The sequence below is a fragment of the Serinus canaria genome, chromosome 1A (assembly GCF_022539315.1).
Source record: "Serinus canaria isolate serCan28SL12 chromosome 1A, serCan2020, whole genome shotgun sequence".
Taxonomy (NCBI): Eukaryota; Metazoa; Chordata; class Aves; order Passeriformes; family Fringillidae; genus Serinus; species Serinus canaria.
Window position 1 is genome coordinate 60,725,198 of NC_066314.1, and position 17,986 is coordinate 60,743,183.

Consider the following 17,986-nt stretch of genomic DNA (forward strand, 5'->3'; position numbering starts at 1 on the left):
TAAACAATCTCCAAACACATTCTACAGGAGCACAACACAGGAGAAGCAAATGAGATAAGAATTGCTTTCCTTTTCTCTGAGGCCTCTCACTGCCTTTCAGCTCCCCAGGAGAAAAACCCTGGGCGAAGGAATTTTTTCAGAGAATGTGAATGCCACAAGATGCAGCTAAGATATTAGGAGGCAATGGTTGCAGTAGAAGCCCCAGAGACCACTTTGCCCTGGGGTTATCCTCCTTGAGCAGTTTCTCTTGGAAAATGTTCTGTGAACAAATTAGAGATGGAACTTTGAACATGAAGAGTCTTAGAATAATTTTGGTTGCTAAAGACCTTGAAGGTCAACTCCAGCTGTAAACCTAACACTGCCAAACCCACCACTCAATCGTGTCTCTAATTGCCATTTTTACATGTCTTTTAGATGCCTCCAGGGATGGTGACTCAACCCCTTCCCTGGACAGCTGGTTGCAATGCTCAGCAACCTTTTCAGTGGAGAAAGTTTTTCTCAATATCCAGTCTAAACCTCCCCAAGCACAACTTGAAGCCATTTCCTCAATCTTCTATTTCCAGGTTGTCCTCAGTAACCATGTAAGCTTCCCTCAAATGATGATAGGTACAAGAATCTCTCCATCAAAAAATATTTCAGGCTTTATATGATAGGTGTTAGACCTTGTACAGGCTTGAAAGTATGGAAAAAATAATTAGAGTTTGGCTTCTTTAAGCAGATAACAAAAAAAGTATTTTCAGGTTTTGGTATATTATTTTTCTGGAGGAAACTGTAACTTCCCTCTCTTCAGTCAAAACTGCTGTCTATATAAACATTTTTTATCTGCTAATCACTGATAAGCATTGCTAGATGATAACAGCCTAATCATCTAGTCATCACTAGTTTGTTGGGGTTTGCTAGTGACCATGTTAAATATTATCAGTAGCACCAGAGAAAAGTCAGCATGCATTTCCTGAACTGAATGCCCTTATGCAAAATGATCCTTGCAACTTTTCTGCCAAGACCTGTTTCTTCATGTTCCTGTGGAGATCAGGACAGACATTGAAGGTGTTTCACATACTAGGATGGGCTGCCTTTTTCTATTTGGTGTTTTTGATCTTTAAAGCTTTCAGAGTTATGAAACGTTGTGAGAACTCCTAAGCTTCTCTGAGTAGGTATTATAACTTGAGTTTGTGTAAGTGCTCTTCAGCAAGACTGGGATTGCACATGTGTAGTTGTAGACCATTGCATGGGCAGGGATTCATAAGTGACTGATCTGTAGCTGGGAGTGTTTTGGAGGTGTAACCTTGAGACTGACTTCTATGCATGACAATTTTGCAGACTGACTGAATAGCTATTAGTAAGACAAGATGAAAAACGTTTTTGCCCTGCCAGCTGACCTTCTGCAGATTGTGGCTGGTTTTCCACAGAGAGCTGCTAGCAAGGAGAATGGGTGATGCAATTTGTTGTTGTAATTTGCATATTTATTCAGGAACATCTTCCCAGTGACCTCCTAATAGCTGAGCAGTGTCAGACGACAGCACTGTTGCTGTTGTTGGTGTCTGCCAAGATCTCAGGCTGGGATATTCAGGAAATGGGAAGGGTAAAGCTGGGCTCCTCTCCAGACAAAAGCAGTCAGTGGGGCTGTAGGAAAAAGCTTTCTCACCTGACTCAGAACCAGGGTGTACATACATGTATCTTTCAGCTCTTGGAGTGGGACAGAGAGGATTAGGAGAGATGGGCAACAACCCAAGTGTTACCCAGGATCTGGGTCTGGCCTCTGTGAGAGGGAAAATCTTGTGGTTGTTCAAGCCAGAGCTTGTGAGGCTTGCCTGGCACTGATGAGGCTTGGGTTTGGACACTGCCATGGAGCTTACAAACCCAGGGGTCTCTACCTTTTCTGGATGGTTGGTCTGCAGTTTGAGATTTACTGTAGGGATGACCAACTCTTTAAGACCAGTATGTGATATTTATTTATTTGTATTAAAAATTTGTGCTCAATTTATCCCCCCATTTATATTAATAAATATCTTGCGGCATTGCATTATGCCAGCTGGATATTTGATAAATAATTTGCTGTTACCCAAATTCTGAAACATCCAGCTCGGCTGGACCAAAAGAAATTTTTATTTAAAAAAGAGTGCACAATGTGCTGACTAAAATCAAATGAACTAGTGGGTTAAATAGAAATTTGGGAAAGTAACAGAAATACACTAGCTGTGCAGAATATATTTGAAAACTAAATTTATATTGGGCTTCTGTTTGGATTCAACTTAAAAGCACTGCTTTTATATACTTAGGGACTGTAAACTAATGCAGGTATGTGGCCAAGACAAGTCTTCTGGAAAGTACACTCAGGTTTGGAAATGGTAGCAAGTGGAGCAGAAGCAGGCAGGTAGAAGCAAGCAAGAAACCACAATGTGTCCTTGAAATTCACTTCTTTCTCTTCTTCTTCCCATGTAAAAATACATGCTTATTATGGAATTAGAGTATTATTATACTGTACTAGAGACAGAACTTTTGATATCTTTTTAATAAACTAATGTAATGACAAAATAGATCTAGATAAGGTTTGAATATCTATGCTCAGCTGTTTCTTTATGGGAGGAATGTGTTTTAACAGGTTTAAATAATGTTTAAGGTTTTTAAGTATTGTCTTATTTTCCAAACAACACCTTACCATATAAACATGCTTTCTGTCTTGTTTTGTCATGGATGTCCTTGCCAAACAGATCTCAAAAGCAGAACACAGGGAGATAATTTATTATCTGTCTTTCTCTCCTATGTCTAGATTATCAGCGGCTGATGACGGTGGCAGAGGGAATCACAACGCTGCTGTTCCCATTCCAGTGGCAGCATGTGTATGTCCCCATCCTCCCTGCCTCTCTCCTGCATTTCCTGGATGCCCCTGTTCCCTACCTGATGGGGCTGCAGTCTAAGGAGGGAACCGACCGCTCCAAGCTGGAGCTGCCTCAGGAGGTCAGTGTCCACCTTTGGGGGCTGTCCTGAAATGTCTGTCCAATATGTGTGTGTGAATTGCTGCTGGGAAATAATTCCTGCAGTTGGGAGGCTTCTCTGGCACTGTGAATACTGATTGCCAGCAGCAGTGAGATAGTAGGGAAGTCTCCTACTACCAGCCCTTCTTGGTCCATTTCTGAATTTAGTGAGTACCACTTACTGTTTTGATTTCTAAATGCTTCTCTTTCTCCTGTTTGTGGTGACAAAGCTGCAATTTTGTCAGTTTTTTCTGCATCACGTGCTCCACCAGGTTTTATTGCTCCATCAGTGTCACAGTCCTATTGACAGAGGGCTAAAGAGCATTTCATTGGGGAAGACCTTGGTGGGTCTGGATCTCAGGTGCAGTTGCTAGATGATGTAAACCTGTCCCCCTGTGTCCTGCCAGCCCCATCCCATCCGTGGCTGAGCCCATGTGTTCCTGGTTTCTTACTAGACCAGTGTCCTGGCCTCAAACAAGCCAGGCTTGCATTAATACTGTGCCTATGAACCACTTAGAGAGGAAAAAAAAGGAAGGAGAGGTCATCCTCTTAATCTCAGGGTTAAATCCTTGGTAGTAGTGGAGAGTGAAATGGAGATTTTTCTCCTCAAGATTTGATGAATGTGATTAAAACTGCTTCACATTTTAACCTGGCCATACAGCAGAGTGTTTGGGATATGGCTCACCTGTCTGCATTCCAGAGGGTGACTGGAACCAGAGCATGCCATGTGCTTTCAAACTTAGATTTCTTCTTAAAATTAGCAGGAACCCCAAAAGTACCTGTTTATACAGAAGTAGCATCTCCTGTCAGTGGCTGTGCTGAGGGGTCTCTCCTGGGGGCAGAGTCCTTAAGGATTCCAAATGCCTGCTCTGACTGAGAAGGCAGATGGGAGCAGCAGCAGAGGAGAATATACAGGAGTGGGAGTTTTTGTGTGGAAGTGGAGGGATAAATACAGGGCAGGGGTAATACAATTTTTAATAAAGGTCTGTTTTACATACTGCATGAAGGTGGCTGAGTCAGCCTCAGTGGCATGGAACTGCAAATGAAGTTTCACCTCATGGATACAGTGACTGAAGCACATGAAATCTTCACTGGTGTGGCAGCAAGGCTGCTATCTGAGCTATGCTCCTCAGTAAAACCATGATAATATTACATAATTACTGCAATTTTTTAAATTATTAGTCACATGCTTTTGGTTAGCAGATTAGGCTGTCATTTTCCTTAAATTAAAATTTTAATGTGGCAGTATTTAGTATTTCAGCATCGTTGGAATAACAAATATCACCAGGGAGAGAAGAGTAAGAGTGGGGTGGAATCTGCCCCCTCCATGATGTTTAACAAATGAGTGAAAAAACCAGCATTTATGAGCCACACAGGTCCAGTAACTGTGAGAGAGGGAAAGAAAGAAGACACATTGCACAGGGAAGATCTTGAATCTCAAATTCCTCTAGACAATAAAAAATAAAAAACCCCTCAGCATGCAAGCAGTGATGAAGCACTTCACATCAGCATTCTTCTATTGTTCAGGCCAGGGGCTAGCTTTTCAAGCTCTTGCTCTAAATATAAACCATTTGTTTGTAAGAGATAAAAATTCTAACAACTGGCCATCATGCTGTCTTAAGGTTACTAATCTTCCTGCATTAACTTTAATCATCAGATGTTTTTGAAGAGAGAAGTGAGACCAATTCCCCAAGGGTTTTTCTGAATCTAAATCTCATTTTTCAAATTTTGTAAATGATATGCAGAGCTGAAATTAAAAAGCCTTTGAAATGAAATATTGATAGATAAGAAGGCAGTCCCTGAGCTAAAGAACTGTACTGATGCATACCACAGCTGTGTAATAGCTACATAGCTAGCTAAATAAAGCAAATTGTTTTGTATGAAGAAATGCATTTCTTTGTACAGACTAAATTTAATACAAAAAAGCTGAAGGGACACTTCTCCTTTACCAAGTGAATCCTAATATGCTTCAAAGTATCAATGTGAAAGGTGATTATTGTTAATAAACATGTCCCTGAAATATTCAATATATTTTAAATATGTTTGCTGTGGAGTGTATAGTCTGGCTGAAAATTAATCTCTCAAAAATAAGGAAAATAAATAATTTGTCTTCACATAACCTGAAGATTAGTCTAGGGTGTTTGGTAAGAAGTAAAGAACACTAAAAGTCCCTGGAAGAAGGCAGAGGAGCTGTGCTAATGGCCAAGTCAGGCTAACAAAGACCTGCTGCTGCCATGTGGGTTTTCTGCATCTCCTGTTCTGCAGTTTTATGCCAGGATAAAACACATCAGAGTTCAGCACCTTGGGAATCTGACCTGGTTTAAGATTTTACTCATCACAGTGCACTCAGACAGCAAATTTTAGATGTAAGCCACCATTGAGAAGATCAATTGTTTTTCATTCTGCTGTTATTCCTGAGGGTGCATTTGCAATGTAATTAATTTTTATGTGGGGTTCTTCTATCCCTGCATTGACACTTACCTAGTAAAAGTATCTGCTCTGCTAGATTAATGTCTTCACTTAACTTTAATCTTACAGGCTGAGCTCCATCTCCATTCGTAGCAAAGCTAAGAGCACTCTCTAAATCTCAGGCAGAGGAATTGCCACTATTAAAAACCTCCATGGAAACAGGGGTCAGGGGAGTGGGGAGACAAGACTTGGCCTCTAGTGGACAAGCTGTACTCAGACATAATCCCAAAGGATTTCTGTGGGACCCTCTTTTGTAGTTTTGCTTGAAGCAGCATCATCTTTCTCACTGAACATCTCATTTCCTGGTAGCACAGCTGCAGAGGCTTCTTGCAGTTGGATCCTGGTAAAATAAATGTGCCTGTGAGATGCAGGAATTCACACAAAGGGTATCTGCATGGACTGAGAAGTGGTTCTGCACTTCCTGCTTGGTGGTGTGTCCTTGGCTGCTCCAGGAGGGTACATGAAATCTTTGTAGTGGAGAGTTTGGGGTCTGCATGCCCTGGGCAAACAGGAGAATGCAGGAGCCTTTATTTGTCATCCAGCTGACCTTCAGCTTTACTGAAGTCTGACATGTCACGGGCTAGACAGCACAGCTGAAGTGTCCTGCATCTGTGTGCAGTGCACACCTGCACCTTCCTTCTGTCTGGAAGCACCCTGGGAGAAAGAGCTACATCACAGGGGAACCAGTTCAGTGCTGAGTGTCCATTTTGAAACTTTTGTTTGTGTTTCAGGCAAACTTGTGCTTTGTAGACATCGATAACCATTTCATCGAACTGCCGGAGGAATTCCCGCAGTTCCCCAACAAGCTGGAGTTTATCCAGGAAATCTCTGAGGTTCTCCTGCAGTTTGGGATCCCTCCAGAAGGCAACCTGCATTGCAGTGACAGCGCCACCAAACTCAAGAACTTGGTTCTTAGCGACCTGGTGAACGACAAGAAGAACGGGAACATCCCCAGCAATGCCCTCAACATGTACGAGCTGCTGAAAGGCAACGAGACCATCGCCCGCCTGCAAGCCCTGGCCAAGAGAACAGGAGTGACCATGGAGAAAATGACCATCACCACCCCCCTCACAGAGGAGAAGGATGGGAAGTTGTCCTGTGAGGAGCTGGAGCTGAGGGACTACAAACTGAACGTGCAGCTCCGCGAGGTGTTCGCCAACCGCTTCACGCAGCTGTTCGCAGACTATGAGGCTTTCGTCATCCAGGCTGCCCCCGACATGGAGTCGTGGCTGACAAACAGGGAACAAATGCAAAACTTTGACAAAGTAAAGATAGCCGTGTATTCATGTCTCCATGTAAAAGGGGGAGGGAGGAGAGCTGTATTTGTGTAAATATAGCCTAGGTTCTCTTTAATCTGCCGTTCCTCATCTGCCTCGCTGCGAGATTTGTCCGTTTCCATTACACAGGGCCAGATCTCCTGCCAGAGTGAATCGGAGCACATCCACTGAGCTGTTCAGAGCCATCCTGGCTTGCACAAACCAAGCTGGCAGGCTTCTGCCCAGCTCATGGGGCTGCTCCTGTGGGCTTGGTGGAAGGGTAGTAATGCAAAGTGACTTCTTTTTCTGTCTTTCTTTCTTTTTTTGATTGCTGGGAGGAGAGGTGCACAATTGAGATGAAAGACCAAATCTAGTCTTTCATTTTTCCTAACCTCGGGGCAGAGGTTTTGGTAATGTTGTTCTGAAGAAGGTTGTCACTTAAAGAGTGTTGTTATGAGTCCATTGTCTTGTATGCGTAAGAGGGAAAAGGAATCTCTTGAGATGAGAAATGGGGATATAAATAGATGGGAGGATAGCAAAAAGAATGGGAAATGTTGGGAAGCTTGCGCAGCTGCTGAGCAGATAGTGTACTTAGCCATCATCTTTTTTAGGTCCAAGTCCTTCTCTAAGGAAAAGGTTAAGAGGATGAACAGTGAGGAACAGACTAAATACTGATCTGAGTCAGTTTTTGATTTAAAAAAATTGCTGCTATGCCTTTTATTGGTTTGTTTGTTTTCAGGCATTAAACAGTGCAGCATTTAAAAGGATAGGGTTATTTAGGCAATCTCTGCTAGTGCTTCTGCAATAAAATGGGCTGTTAAGTTTAGGGTTTTCCAAGCTCAGTTAGAGATTTAGACACACAGTCAATTTTAATTGGAAATTTGTGATTAATTGCCCTGTGTAACATCACTGAACAGCACTGTGCACCCCTTGATATGTGTGACACCTTAAGTGATATGGTCCCAGGCAACCATGCCCAGAGCAGAGGTCCCACAGGGGCACATGTGATGGTCTGCCATGCATTTCACAGGATTTATTCCTGGGGGTGAGAGCTGCTAGCTTGCTTTGAAAAAGCAGGCAGCGCAAGCACCGCTTTAGTAATTCGATATCCCTTCGTTCCAGCTGTCACAAAGCCTCCCTGACTGCTTATTTCTTACAGTTGTGAACCAAACCCCTTTGTAGATGGGTTCACAGCTCTCTGAGAGGTGTTTCTGCAGTGGGGGAAGCCTTGTCCAAGCCTTCCTGCTGGAGTAGTTCTCTGCTGAAGGATGGCTGGGCATGAACGTGGCACTAATGAGCTGTTCTGTATTTCAGGCTTCCTTCCTTTCGGACCAACCCGAGCCTTACCTCCCATTCCTTTCACACTTCATCGAGACACAGATGTTTGCAACCTTCATAGACAATAAGATCATGTCCCAGTGGGAGGAGAAGGATCCTTTCCTACGAGTTTTTGACTCCCGAATTGAGAAAATAAGGCTGTATAACGTCAGGGCCCCTGCACTGCGGACATCCAACTACCAGAAATGCAGCACTCTGAAAGAAGCAGGTACGTTCAGATGGGCTGGTAAAATATTCACAAGTACAATGTCAGCCACCAAGAAATATAGGTCCTCAGTCATCTGAGTGTTGCAGTTGATGAAGTCCTAGAGCTACCTGAGGAGGACTCAGCAGTGTCCTTATCTCATCTCAGCAGCAACTTCAGCATGCTGTCAAACACCAGAGATGGCAGGAGCCTTTACCTTCTCTTTGAGCTTTCCTGGGCTCATGCCTTTAATGAAATCAAGCCAAACCCAAATGGAACTGGCTCACAGTTTCTCATTTCAGGCAGCTCCTGTTCCTTTTCCAGGAGAGCTTTCCTTCACCCTGGTGGTGGGACCAGTGCCAGCCACACTGAGGAGTTGAGCCCCCGTGTCTGCTCCACTGGCCTTGTCTCCCCCTTCCATAAAAAGACAATGAAAAGATTGCCTTATACCATTTGGTTAGAGCAGCAGGGGATGCTGGGCAGGAATGTAATCCTGTGTGGCATATTTAGTACCTCCAGCAATAGATGTTGAGTGTTAATGAACAATACACTGTACTAAAGAATAGGATTTTTTTTTTTTTCTGTTACTGTCACAGGATGCCTTTCCTGTGATATATTCAAATTATATTTGAATTTCTTACTTAATGCTTGTGTAAGTATTTAATTTCTAAGTAATACAGGGAAATTATACTCCTAAATTTGTTGGGAAATGTGTTAGTAAGATAGGGCAAACATATTTCTCAGTTTTTTTTTTTTTTTTTGGTTTAACTCCTTCAGTGTTTTACTTGCTGTAAACATGTCAGAAACAGAAATCTGTGTCTGTTTAAATTTTTCTGTCTAAACCCAATTCTAATTTGCAGGTCAGCTGTCTATTCAGCGTCTAGTTTTGGCAGATATTGTGGCACCAGAACCTCATTTTCTGTCTTGTGAAAAGGAGCAAACTGATAGTAATACAAATTTATTTTCCTTCATATTTACCATTCACAGTATATATGACCCCAGCACTGATACAGCACCTGTTTGTTTAACTATTTTTGGAACCCTTCAAATCCTCTGACCCCACACTACCCACTCCTTTTCTCCAAAATGGAACCATACAAAGTGATTTTAATTTTTTTTTTAGAAGGGAAAAAATACTTGGTGAGTTTCTAATGATAATGTATGTAAATCTTGTGACAGCTTCTTTCCCATCACAGTTTTATAAAATGGGAAATGAGTTCTATGTTGTTCTTAACAAATGGAAAACAGATTTAGCTTCCACATTTTGCATATGTATTCTGTAGCTGAAGGAACACGCCTGCCCCTTAATAGATGGGCTAGAAAGAGTTGAATATTAAAGTTGCTAATTAAATGCTGAATTCGCCCATACACCTCCTTTCCCAAGTTCTTCACAAGTTAAGAGGGTGACAGGTTTAATTTTCATTCTGTTTGAAGCTTGAGATTGAAACCTGCAAATCCTTGAAGCAAAAGATTTTGAGCTGCTTTAGTTTCAGTGGAGCTGAGAATTCTGGGGAGCCCTCTCCCATCTTACCATAGCCTTCCCTGTTTCCAAGAATCTGCTCATCCTTCCTGATGCTGCTCAGGTCTTACTACAGTTAGCTATGCTTTTTGAAGGTCTGTCATCCAGTAAAGGCATATCAAAATTCAGGAGGAGGATAAATCAAATCCCAGATGTTTGCAAAACTCAGGTGTCCCCCTGCAAGCATCTGCCCAGGGAACAACATGTCTGGGGCTAAGCAAGCTGCCCAGTCCCACAGGGGTTGCAGCTGGCCTTGGAGGTCTCTGTTCTGCTGAAGAAGCCTTAAAATCAAACAAGGAATTTCAGGGAAAGATTGCATTGCTGTTGCCAGTTCCTAATGCATCTCGTAGGCTCCTGTAAATACCTGCTTGTTAACAGCTAACTTGCTTGCACCAGTGCTTGTTGTGTTGGGTAAAGAAACTAAAAGCGAAATGAAAAATCCTACAGCACAAGTGTCTCCTCACCTCTGTGAGTGGCAGATTTGTGTCTAAGGTCACCATTTAACTCTCTAGTGGGTTTCCAGGGGTCTGAGCATGACCACTGGTGTTGTGGCAGCGCGTGCCCTCGGGTGGGTGGTGACACAGTTGTTCACCTGTGCCTGTCACCTGCAGCCCAGTCCATCGAGCAGCGGCTGATGAAGATCGACCACACGGCCATCCACCCCCACCTGCTCGACATGAAGATTGGCCAAGGGAAATACGAGCAAGGATTTTTCCCAAAGCTGCAATCAGATGTCTTGGCAACGGGACCCACCAACAACAAGTAAGCACAGGTTTTAGTTTCTGGATTTAAAAGCAGCTTTCTCATACAACAGCTTCACATCATTGCACAGAAGTCCTAATTTTGGGTGGCATGTAGCCAGTCCAATGAATGGGAAACTAACAGCTGTTTCCATTTCAGGTTTTTTTCAGCCCATTTCATGGGCTGTGACTTTTGAAAATATAACCATAGTTTGGGTCATGTCAGGAAGCATTAGCTGTTTTGGGGATGATTGCTCACTGATCTTTTCTATTGAGTGGTAACTACTCTGTCTTCTCATACATAGTTTTTGTTCTGTAATTGGTCTTATGAGTTTCAAGGGAATTGTTTGACTGTTTTGCACTAAATACAGTAATTTGGGAGCTCAAGCCAAAATTCAGATTCTGAAAGAAATTTTGGTGTTGAAATCTTCACACCATCACGTGGAATGAAATTAGTGTCCACTTTGTTCCTTTCTTTTCTTTAGCTGTTATTACATGACCCAGAGATTTTGTAGCTCTCTTTCAGTTGCCACATTGGAATAGCCTGGAAAGATAACTTGGTGAGGGTGGAAAGTACATGACTCTGTACCTGGGTTTCTTTTTTGAGTCTGATAAGGTTCTGTGGTGCATTTTGATAAGAGGGTAGTGGTACCTATAGCTGTGGAATTGAGCATGCCATTGCATGGATCATTTACCTAATGCAGAATGGGAACCTGGAGCACTGATACACTTTCCATCTGTACAGTTATAATACAAAATAAGTGCTGTGAGTTCCTTTATTTTTAATCTTCCTGCAAAACCCATGAATGAGGGGTTTCTCCCTCTTCAAAAGTGAAATATTTGTGCATCACTAATTACAAACTCATTAAATTATCAGCTGAAGCCCTCAGTTTCAGTTTCTGGTAGTCAAAAGGTGGGAGCATAGGTAAATCCATAGCTTGAAAGGCTATAGTTGTCCAAATGTTACCCAAAACCTACCTCTTGTTTTAGACATGTGCATGCACACATGCTGCTCTGAGCTTCTGCATGAGGTGCCCACTCAGTTCTATTTAAACACCTTTTGTGCATACCAATGCTAGCTGAGCCCTTTTGAATAACCTGCTAGGAATAACAATTGCAAATGATAATATACGAGATTGTTGAGCACTGAATGTTTGAAGAAATGGAGTTCTTTAAAAGAAATTTTTAAAAAATCCAGAACCAACCAAAAAGGAGGAATGTCTATTTCAAAGTTCCTTTGCTTTCAGGCTTCCTGCAAATGGAGACAGAATTGTATGGGTAATGATCCTTTGAGGAATGGAGGATTTCTTCATCTTGGGAGATGCTGTATTTAAGAGTCTGCCTCTTATCCTTATGGCTGGGTTTCAGTTTCACAGTGTCAGCAACAGTGTGAGTGTGCCCAGCCTGCTAAAGTTGCTTAAATCTTCTGAATCTATTGCAAAATCATAGTGAATCTATGAATAAGCATCACTTAAAAATAGTTTTCCTTATGCTCTTTGAGATTTGCTTCTGTTGGATTGGTACCTGTTCTAAAATGACTTTAACTCCTTGAGTGGTGATTTTGATTTAAATCACAGCATGTTTCAGAGTTTGTAAGTACCAAAATCTCATTACTTACCACAAAGAGATGTTAAAGTGACAAATGTTTGGAATTCCTCCAGTTGTATGTTGCCAAAAAGGCTTGTAATTGGAAAATCTCAAGACCATCTGTTTATATCTTTCTTCTGCCTGGTTTTCATGTGAGCAGCTGAAAAGACTTTCTCTCCCATTTAGGACATGTAATTCTGCTGATTTTACACCCATGTATAGAACAGCTTTTCCTTGCCTTCTGCAAAAGCAGCAGAGTGACTCTTCTGACCACAAAATCAGTTGAAGTATAGCCTGCCATTAATTTGAATTTCCCAGTGAATGATTCTAGGGGATAGGTTTTACTTACAGGACTGGAGCTTTGCCTATGAGCATGGGCTAAGAGAACATTCCAGCTATGTTTCCAGACTCTTCAGGTGTAGCTATTGTGTGTTTATATTTTCAAATTAATGCAAAGGATATTGCTGTGTGGATGAGAATTTTTTTGCAGGCTTCAGTTTTACAATGCAAATTTTGTCCTGAATTTTGTATCGAAGTGTATTTGTGGGAAATGGGAAATAATAAAGTTGCAGTCAGTTGTTGCTGGACAGCAGCAAATAAACCAATTTAAAGCTGTTTTAATGAAAACATGTCCTCAGTGGCCAGCAATCAGGGATTTATTGCTTCCCTTTCTGGGCTGATAAACTAACAAATACATAACCAGGGCTCATAATGTTATCTAGCTGCTCCCTTCCTGTAAGCAGGAGGAGCACTGAAAATACCTCTGTCAGTTACTGGGCTGTTACATGTGTAATATGTTACATCTAAATCACAAATATAGTTTAGACAGCAAACACTTCTGGTTTCAGTTCTAGATCCTATATGTGATTTAAACAGTTTAAACTAAACCCAAACCAGAACAACCCCCCAGTTCTGTCCTACCCATCAGGCAGCAGTGTCCCACTTGGGCTGCCTCTGTGCTGCTTGCCTTTCATACATCTCCCACATCATGGGAAAACCTTCTGAATCTACAGGGAGCAGCTGCAGCTTCCTCTGGGTACAAAAGCATCCCCTCCACGCTGCTCTGACTGTGTAAAAGCAGAGACTTCTGCAGAAGTCCTCCTAGAAGGCATCCCAGGAGCAAACAGGCTGCAGTCCCTCAGGCTATTTGTTATATTCTGGAAGAGAGCTGTGGTTTCCAGAGCCCTCATTTCCTTTCTCAAACCCCAGCACCACACTGTGGTTTCTATGTGTTCCCTTCTTCTCTCTGTGCATTTTCTGCCAGTCTTTAAACTTGTAGCTGGAGCTCCACTGGCTGAGGCATTTGCAGGAGTGGAATTTGAATGACAAAAAGCCAAGCTACATAAACACTTCATGGTTTTTGATTAGCTAATTGTTAAATTAGGGGGAATATGCTTACAGTGCAAAATTAAAACAATGAAACAAGCTGTGTTTACAATCTAATTGATTACCTTGTAACTTAATTTGTACTAAGAAGCTTGATAAATGAGATTAAATATTGCAGAGGAAAACAGTGATTCCCAATCATGGGAATATATTTGCATTCTGGCAATTTGTATTGAATGCCTTCAAAGAACAACTGAATGCATTTTTTTCTTGCTTCTTTTGGTTTTCAAATGAAGGGTTTGCTTTGTTACACATTTACAAAATAGCTTTAATTACCCTTTTTTTTGGCTTTCCTATCTGCTTAGGGCTGCTTTCCATCCCACTTCTTTATTAGAGCCCTGCTTTCCTCCTTGCTTACTTTCCTGACCAGCTTGTTTCCTCTTTCCTGCCCTGGCCACTTCCATCACCTGAGCCCTCCCACTTGCATCCCAGCTTCCTGTGAGCCTTGTGCTTTGGTCTGTCCTCTGTGTCCTGCCTTTCCTGCAGCAGTCCCCAAAGGAGGGCACAGTGCAGCTCTCCAAGCACAGATCCCACTGTTCTTGGCCTCTAACCTCAGGCTTTTGCTGAGTGATGTCTTGCTCTTACCCATGAAGCAGATTTCAGAAATTGTTTGTTTTCTGCAGGCATTTGTTCCCGAGCTGTGTTTTGCTGACCTGACCACTGTGTCAGTATTTATTTACAAAACCCATGCAGTAGCAGTGTATGGAATTGGTTCATTTTTGTGCTCTGTTTTATGACATGACTTGGTGGGCACTGTCCTGTGGCCTTCATCTTCAGCCCCCTCCTTCAAGGTGGGAACTGTGCAGGGTTTATCTGTCTGGGGCTATGGTCCTCCTCATTTTTAAACAGGATTCTTTTTTGCTTGTTGCTGGCATTTAACATCAGGTAATGAATTTAAAAGGAAATATGATGTATATATAACACAAAGGGGTTGATGTGTCTCTGTGTGATGACAGAATTTGTTCTGGGTTTAACTAAATTATTTTTTGTATGCCAATGGTCTTTTTCTTTTAGTGAGTGCTTCATATTATATGGCCTTTTACTACCCCCCTGTCTGCTGGGTACTGTTTTAAGGCTATGTTAAATGAAGATATCTTCTTTTTTAATCAAGCCAAACAGTTGCAAGTAATATAGTGTGGATCTCTGCAGCACATCTAGGTGAGCATGAAATGAGTCAGCAATGAGCCATCCATACAGAGCACTGAGGTTATTTAAATTTTGTGAGTAGTAAAAGCTCACCTTTTACAGAAGATCTGAAACAAGCAGTTACTGTACTTCAGGTGACCTAATGTAGCAAACCACTGATGGGTGCAATGAAAATATGAACCACTTGTACTCAAATGCATTCATTTTCAGGAATAAAGTGTGACTGACAATCTGTGCTTAAAGATGGTTTCTGAAATAGGAAATACACATTGTGGTGACTTGGAACCTGATGGGTGAGTTTCCTGAGCTACTGATCCTCTGCTCAACTGGTGCAAGGCAGGAAAAATGCGATTAACTTCTTTGAGTTAATATATCATTTTAACATAGCTGTGCAGAATTAAAGCTCACGGGGAAAAATGGGCATTGACATCCTTGCATCCACTATTTCATTTGCTCTCCTCTGAATAGTACTCCTGTCTCAAGGGACTTGCAAATTAAATACCTCATAGGACAGTGGTTCCTCAGGGCAGGTGATGCTGCCAATTCACTACAGCTCTTCCTTACAGAGGATGACAGTTGTGTGTGCCACCCTTTAAAATCACTTGTTTTCATCTGAGCTGCTGAAATAGCCTGTCAGTGCAAGGCCATTCACTTGAAGGCATTTTACTAATTTTTGTCCATCCAATGAGCAGTTTCAGAGCTTTCCTATTTCATCCTATGGCAGAGTTGGAAAAGGTGCCTAAGTCTCCATCTAAGCCTTCATTCTCCTTACCCTGGAGCAGTGTTTGTGGAGCAGATTCACACTGTGGATCCCCATCCATGGTCAGGTGGAGCTCAGTTTCAATGTTCTGTTCTTGCTTGGTCTGACATGTGTTTGGCTTGGAATCTCTGTGTACAGCCACACACATGTGAGCCCTACAAGGGCTTTGCATGTACAGGCTGTGTGTGTTTGATGTGTGCATTTGTTTTAGGGGGGTTTGCTGGAAGCTGTACTGCAGCTGTGTGCTCATTTGTGAATCTGAAACTCAGATAACTCCTTTGATGGACTTGTATAGGTAGAATGGGTATTGTCATGATTTGCAGACCTAAATAGCAGCATACGAGGAAACTTAGATTCTGTCCTTTAGACAAGTGCATTTCTCTCTTTCCTTCTCTCTGTTATCACTGTAAATTACAATATTGATTTTCATGGTGATGGTAACATTGGTTAAATTCATCTGAGATAGAAGTTCTCTAGCAGTATGTTCATGTTTTGCAGTATAAATCTTGCCTGCTACACCCGTGTCTGATTTGGGAAGACATAATTTCTTTATTTCTCCAGGGAGCTTTAAAAAGGGGGACCAGGGAGAAAGTATGGGATGAAAGAGTTGTGTACACATGGTCACAGTGCAGCATGGGCAGTCCCTGGTGCTGTCTTGCTAGATGGTTTCTGACAGTGCAGCTTTGCTGCTGAGTACCTTGCCTCTTTTATTATAGAAATGTAAAAGATGGTACTTAACATGGGATGTTTCAAATGTCACCATTACATCCCCTCCAACCTCTGCAAGCCTATTCCTGTGCTTGTTGGCTCTAATTTGATACTAAATGATGCTGACTTGACTGCTTTTATATCACAAAGGTCTTAGTTGGAAGTGCCTTACTTCATTTCCATATGTTGAACAGAGCACAGTGTTCCCTGGTCCCTGCTCTGAAATATCACTGCTTTTCTGCAGTCCCTGGAGGTGAGGAGCATCCATCTGTGGATATGGGAGTTAGATACAGACAGACACACTGAAATGAGCCTTTCCTCATTTCTCCATGGAGGCAGCTTGTCCCTGGGCTCCCTGCAGCACCCAAGCTGTGTCTGCTCCATCCCCAGAGAGCTGATGCTTGTAGCAATGCCTCCACTGTGAGGAATAAATGAAACATGCCAGTAGTCCCTGTTCATGGCCCTGCCAGCAAAAAACTAAAAGGGAGAAGGCAATTTTGGGGTCCAAGAGTCCTTGGGCAGCATCCAGGCTGAGCTGCAGAAGGGCTTCATCTCCTCAGGACAAGGAGAGAAGAGACACAGGCAGCAGTGGTTATCTGAAAAGCCCAAGTCTGAGGGCTGACCACAAGCAAAGGGCTGCTGGAGGGAGAACAGCTTTCCTTGCTGCTTTGGCAGCACCTGGGCTGAGGTGTGAATAGAGCAGCAGCTGATGACAGGGCCAGCAGAGGCACCCACACGGGATTTCAGCAGCTGTGGGGAGGTGGTGCAACCACTGGGGCTTTAATCCCTCTTAAAATCACTTCAAGTGGTTGCAGAAAGAGGAAGAGCAATTTGAAATGCAGTCACTGCTGAGGAGAGGGAATGGTTATTGTAATACTAAAGCATTGTTTTGGGAAAATTCTATGTGACCCAGTAAAGAAAAGGCTTTAAAAGGTTTAGCTGCTTAATCCTGTTTATCTGCTGTTAGAGCAGCATCTGATTGTACAGACCTCACCCAGTGACTCAACAGCTCCTCTTCCTCAACTTAGAGTTTGGAAAAGAGGGAACCTGCAGCTCACTGTGTGTAATTGCTCCAGCTAATGAGCAGCAGTCTTTTCATAAATGTCCAGCAATCTTCACTTTAGTATGATTAAAAAGTTCAAATAGTTCTGGTTAATAACCTGGAAAATGGTCTGTGCTGTCTCCCAGATGAAGTACAGCTCTGGAATGAGCTGAAAATGCTTTAATAGTTGTGTGTTATTTTGTAATTATTCTGTGGCTTTCCTTCTGCTTTCACCTTTAGTGAGATGTTTTCCCTCCAAGGACACTTAGAGCAATTCATTCATCTTCCAGTAGATGCAGAAATGCAGTTGGAGATGGATCCAAGCTCTGTCTAGAATTCAGAAAATAACCAAATAAATTTGGAGCAAAAAAAACTATAATATGGGCTAATATTTGATCTATAACTTAAATTTCCATTGTGTTATTGGCCTTCTGTTGTGTGAAACATAAACATGGTCCTGACTTGCAATAAGTGGAAGGTCTCCAGAGCCAAGTGGCTAAAGTCACATAAATATCTGCTGTCCTCTGTTCAACAGAGTTTTTCTGTGACATTCCTGTTTGTTGAGATTATTAAAATTTAAGGGTTTATTTTCCCCTTTTTTGTCATCTAATGAGGCTTTGGCTGTTGCTTCTGGAAAAAAAAAATGATGACTTATTAAACTGGGGCTGTACATTTTTAAAATGTCTGTGGAGATGCAAAGACACTTATGTCAGTGATGTGTTCCTCTGAGAAGGTATCAGCATTTGCTGTGCAGACACCTATTGGGCTGTTTCATTCTGTTAGCAGAGACTTGAGGCCACAAAAAATTGCTTTAAAAATAAATGTGTTGTCATATGGGATACTGAGGTGATGAACCAAAATCACATAGAGACCCAG

At 42.2% G+C, this 17,986-nt stretch overlaps 1 protein-coding gene across 7 annotated transcripts in view; it reads left to right on the top strand.

The window, feature by feature from the left end:
• Positions 1-17,986, top strand: part of DENND5B (DENN domain containing 5B) — a 104,638-nt gene that overhangs the window by 61,687 nt on the left and 24,965 nt on the right. For all 7 annotated transcript variants that reach the window (XM_030238017.2, XM_030238009.2, XM_030238010.2 and 4 more), the window contains 4 exons: positions 2,771-2,958; positions 6,176-6,709; positions 8,015-8,246; positions 10,353-10,503. In XM_030238017.2, coding sequence (XP_030093877.1) covers positions 2,771-2,958; positions 6,176-6,709; positions 8,015-8,246; positions 10,353-10,503 — 1,105 coding nt within the window. The remainder of the gene's footprint in view (positions 1-2,770; positions 2,959-6,175; positions 6,710-8,014; positions 8,247-10,352; positions 10,504-17,986) is intronic.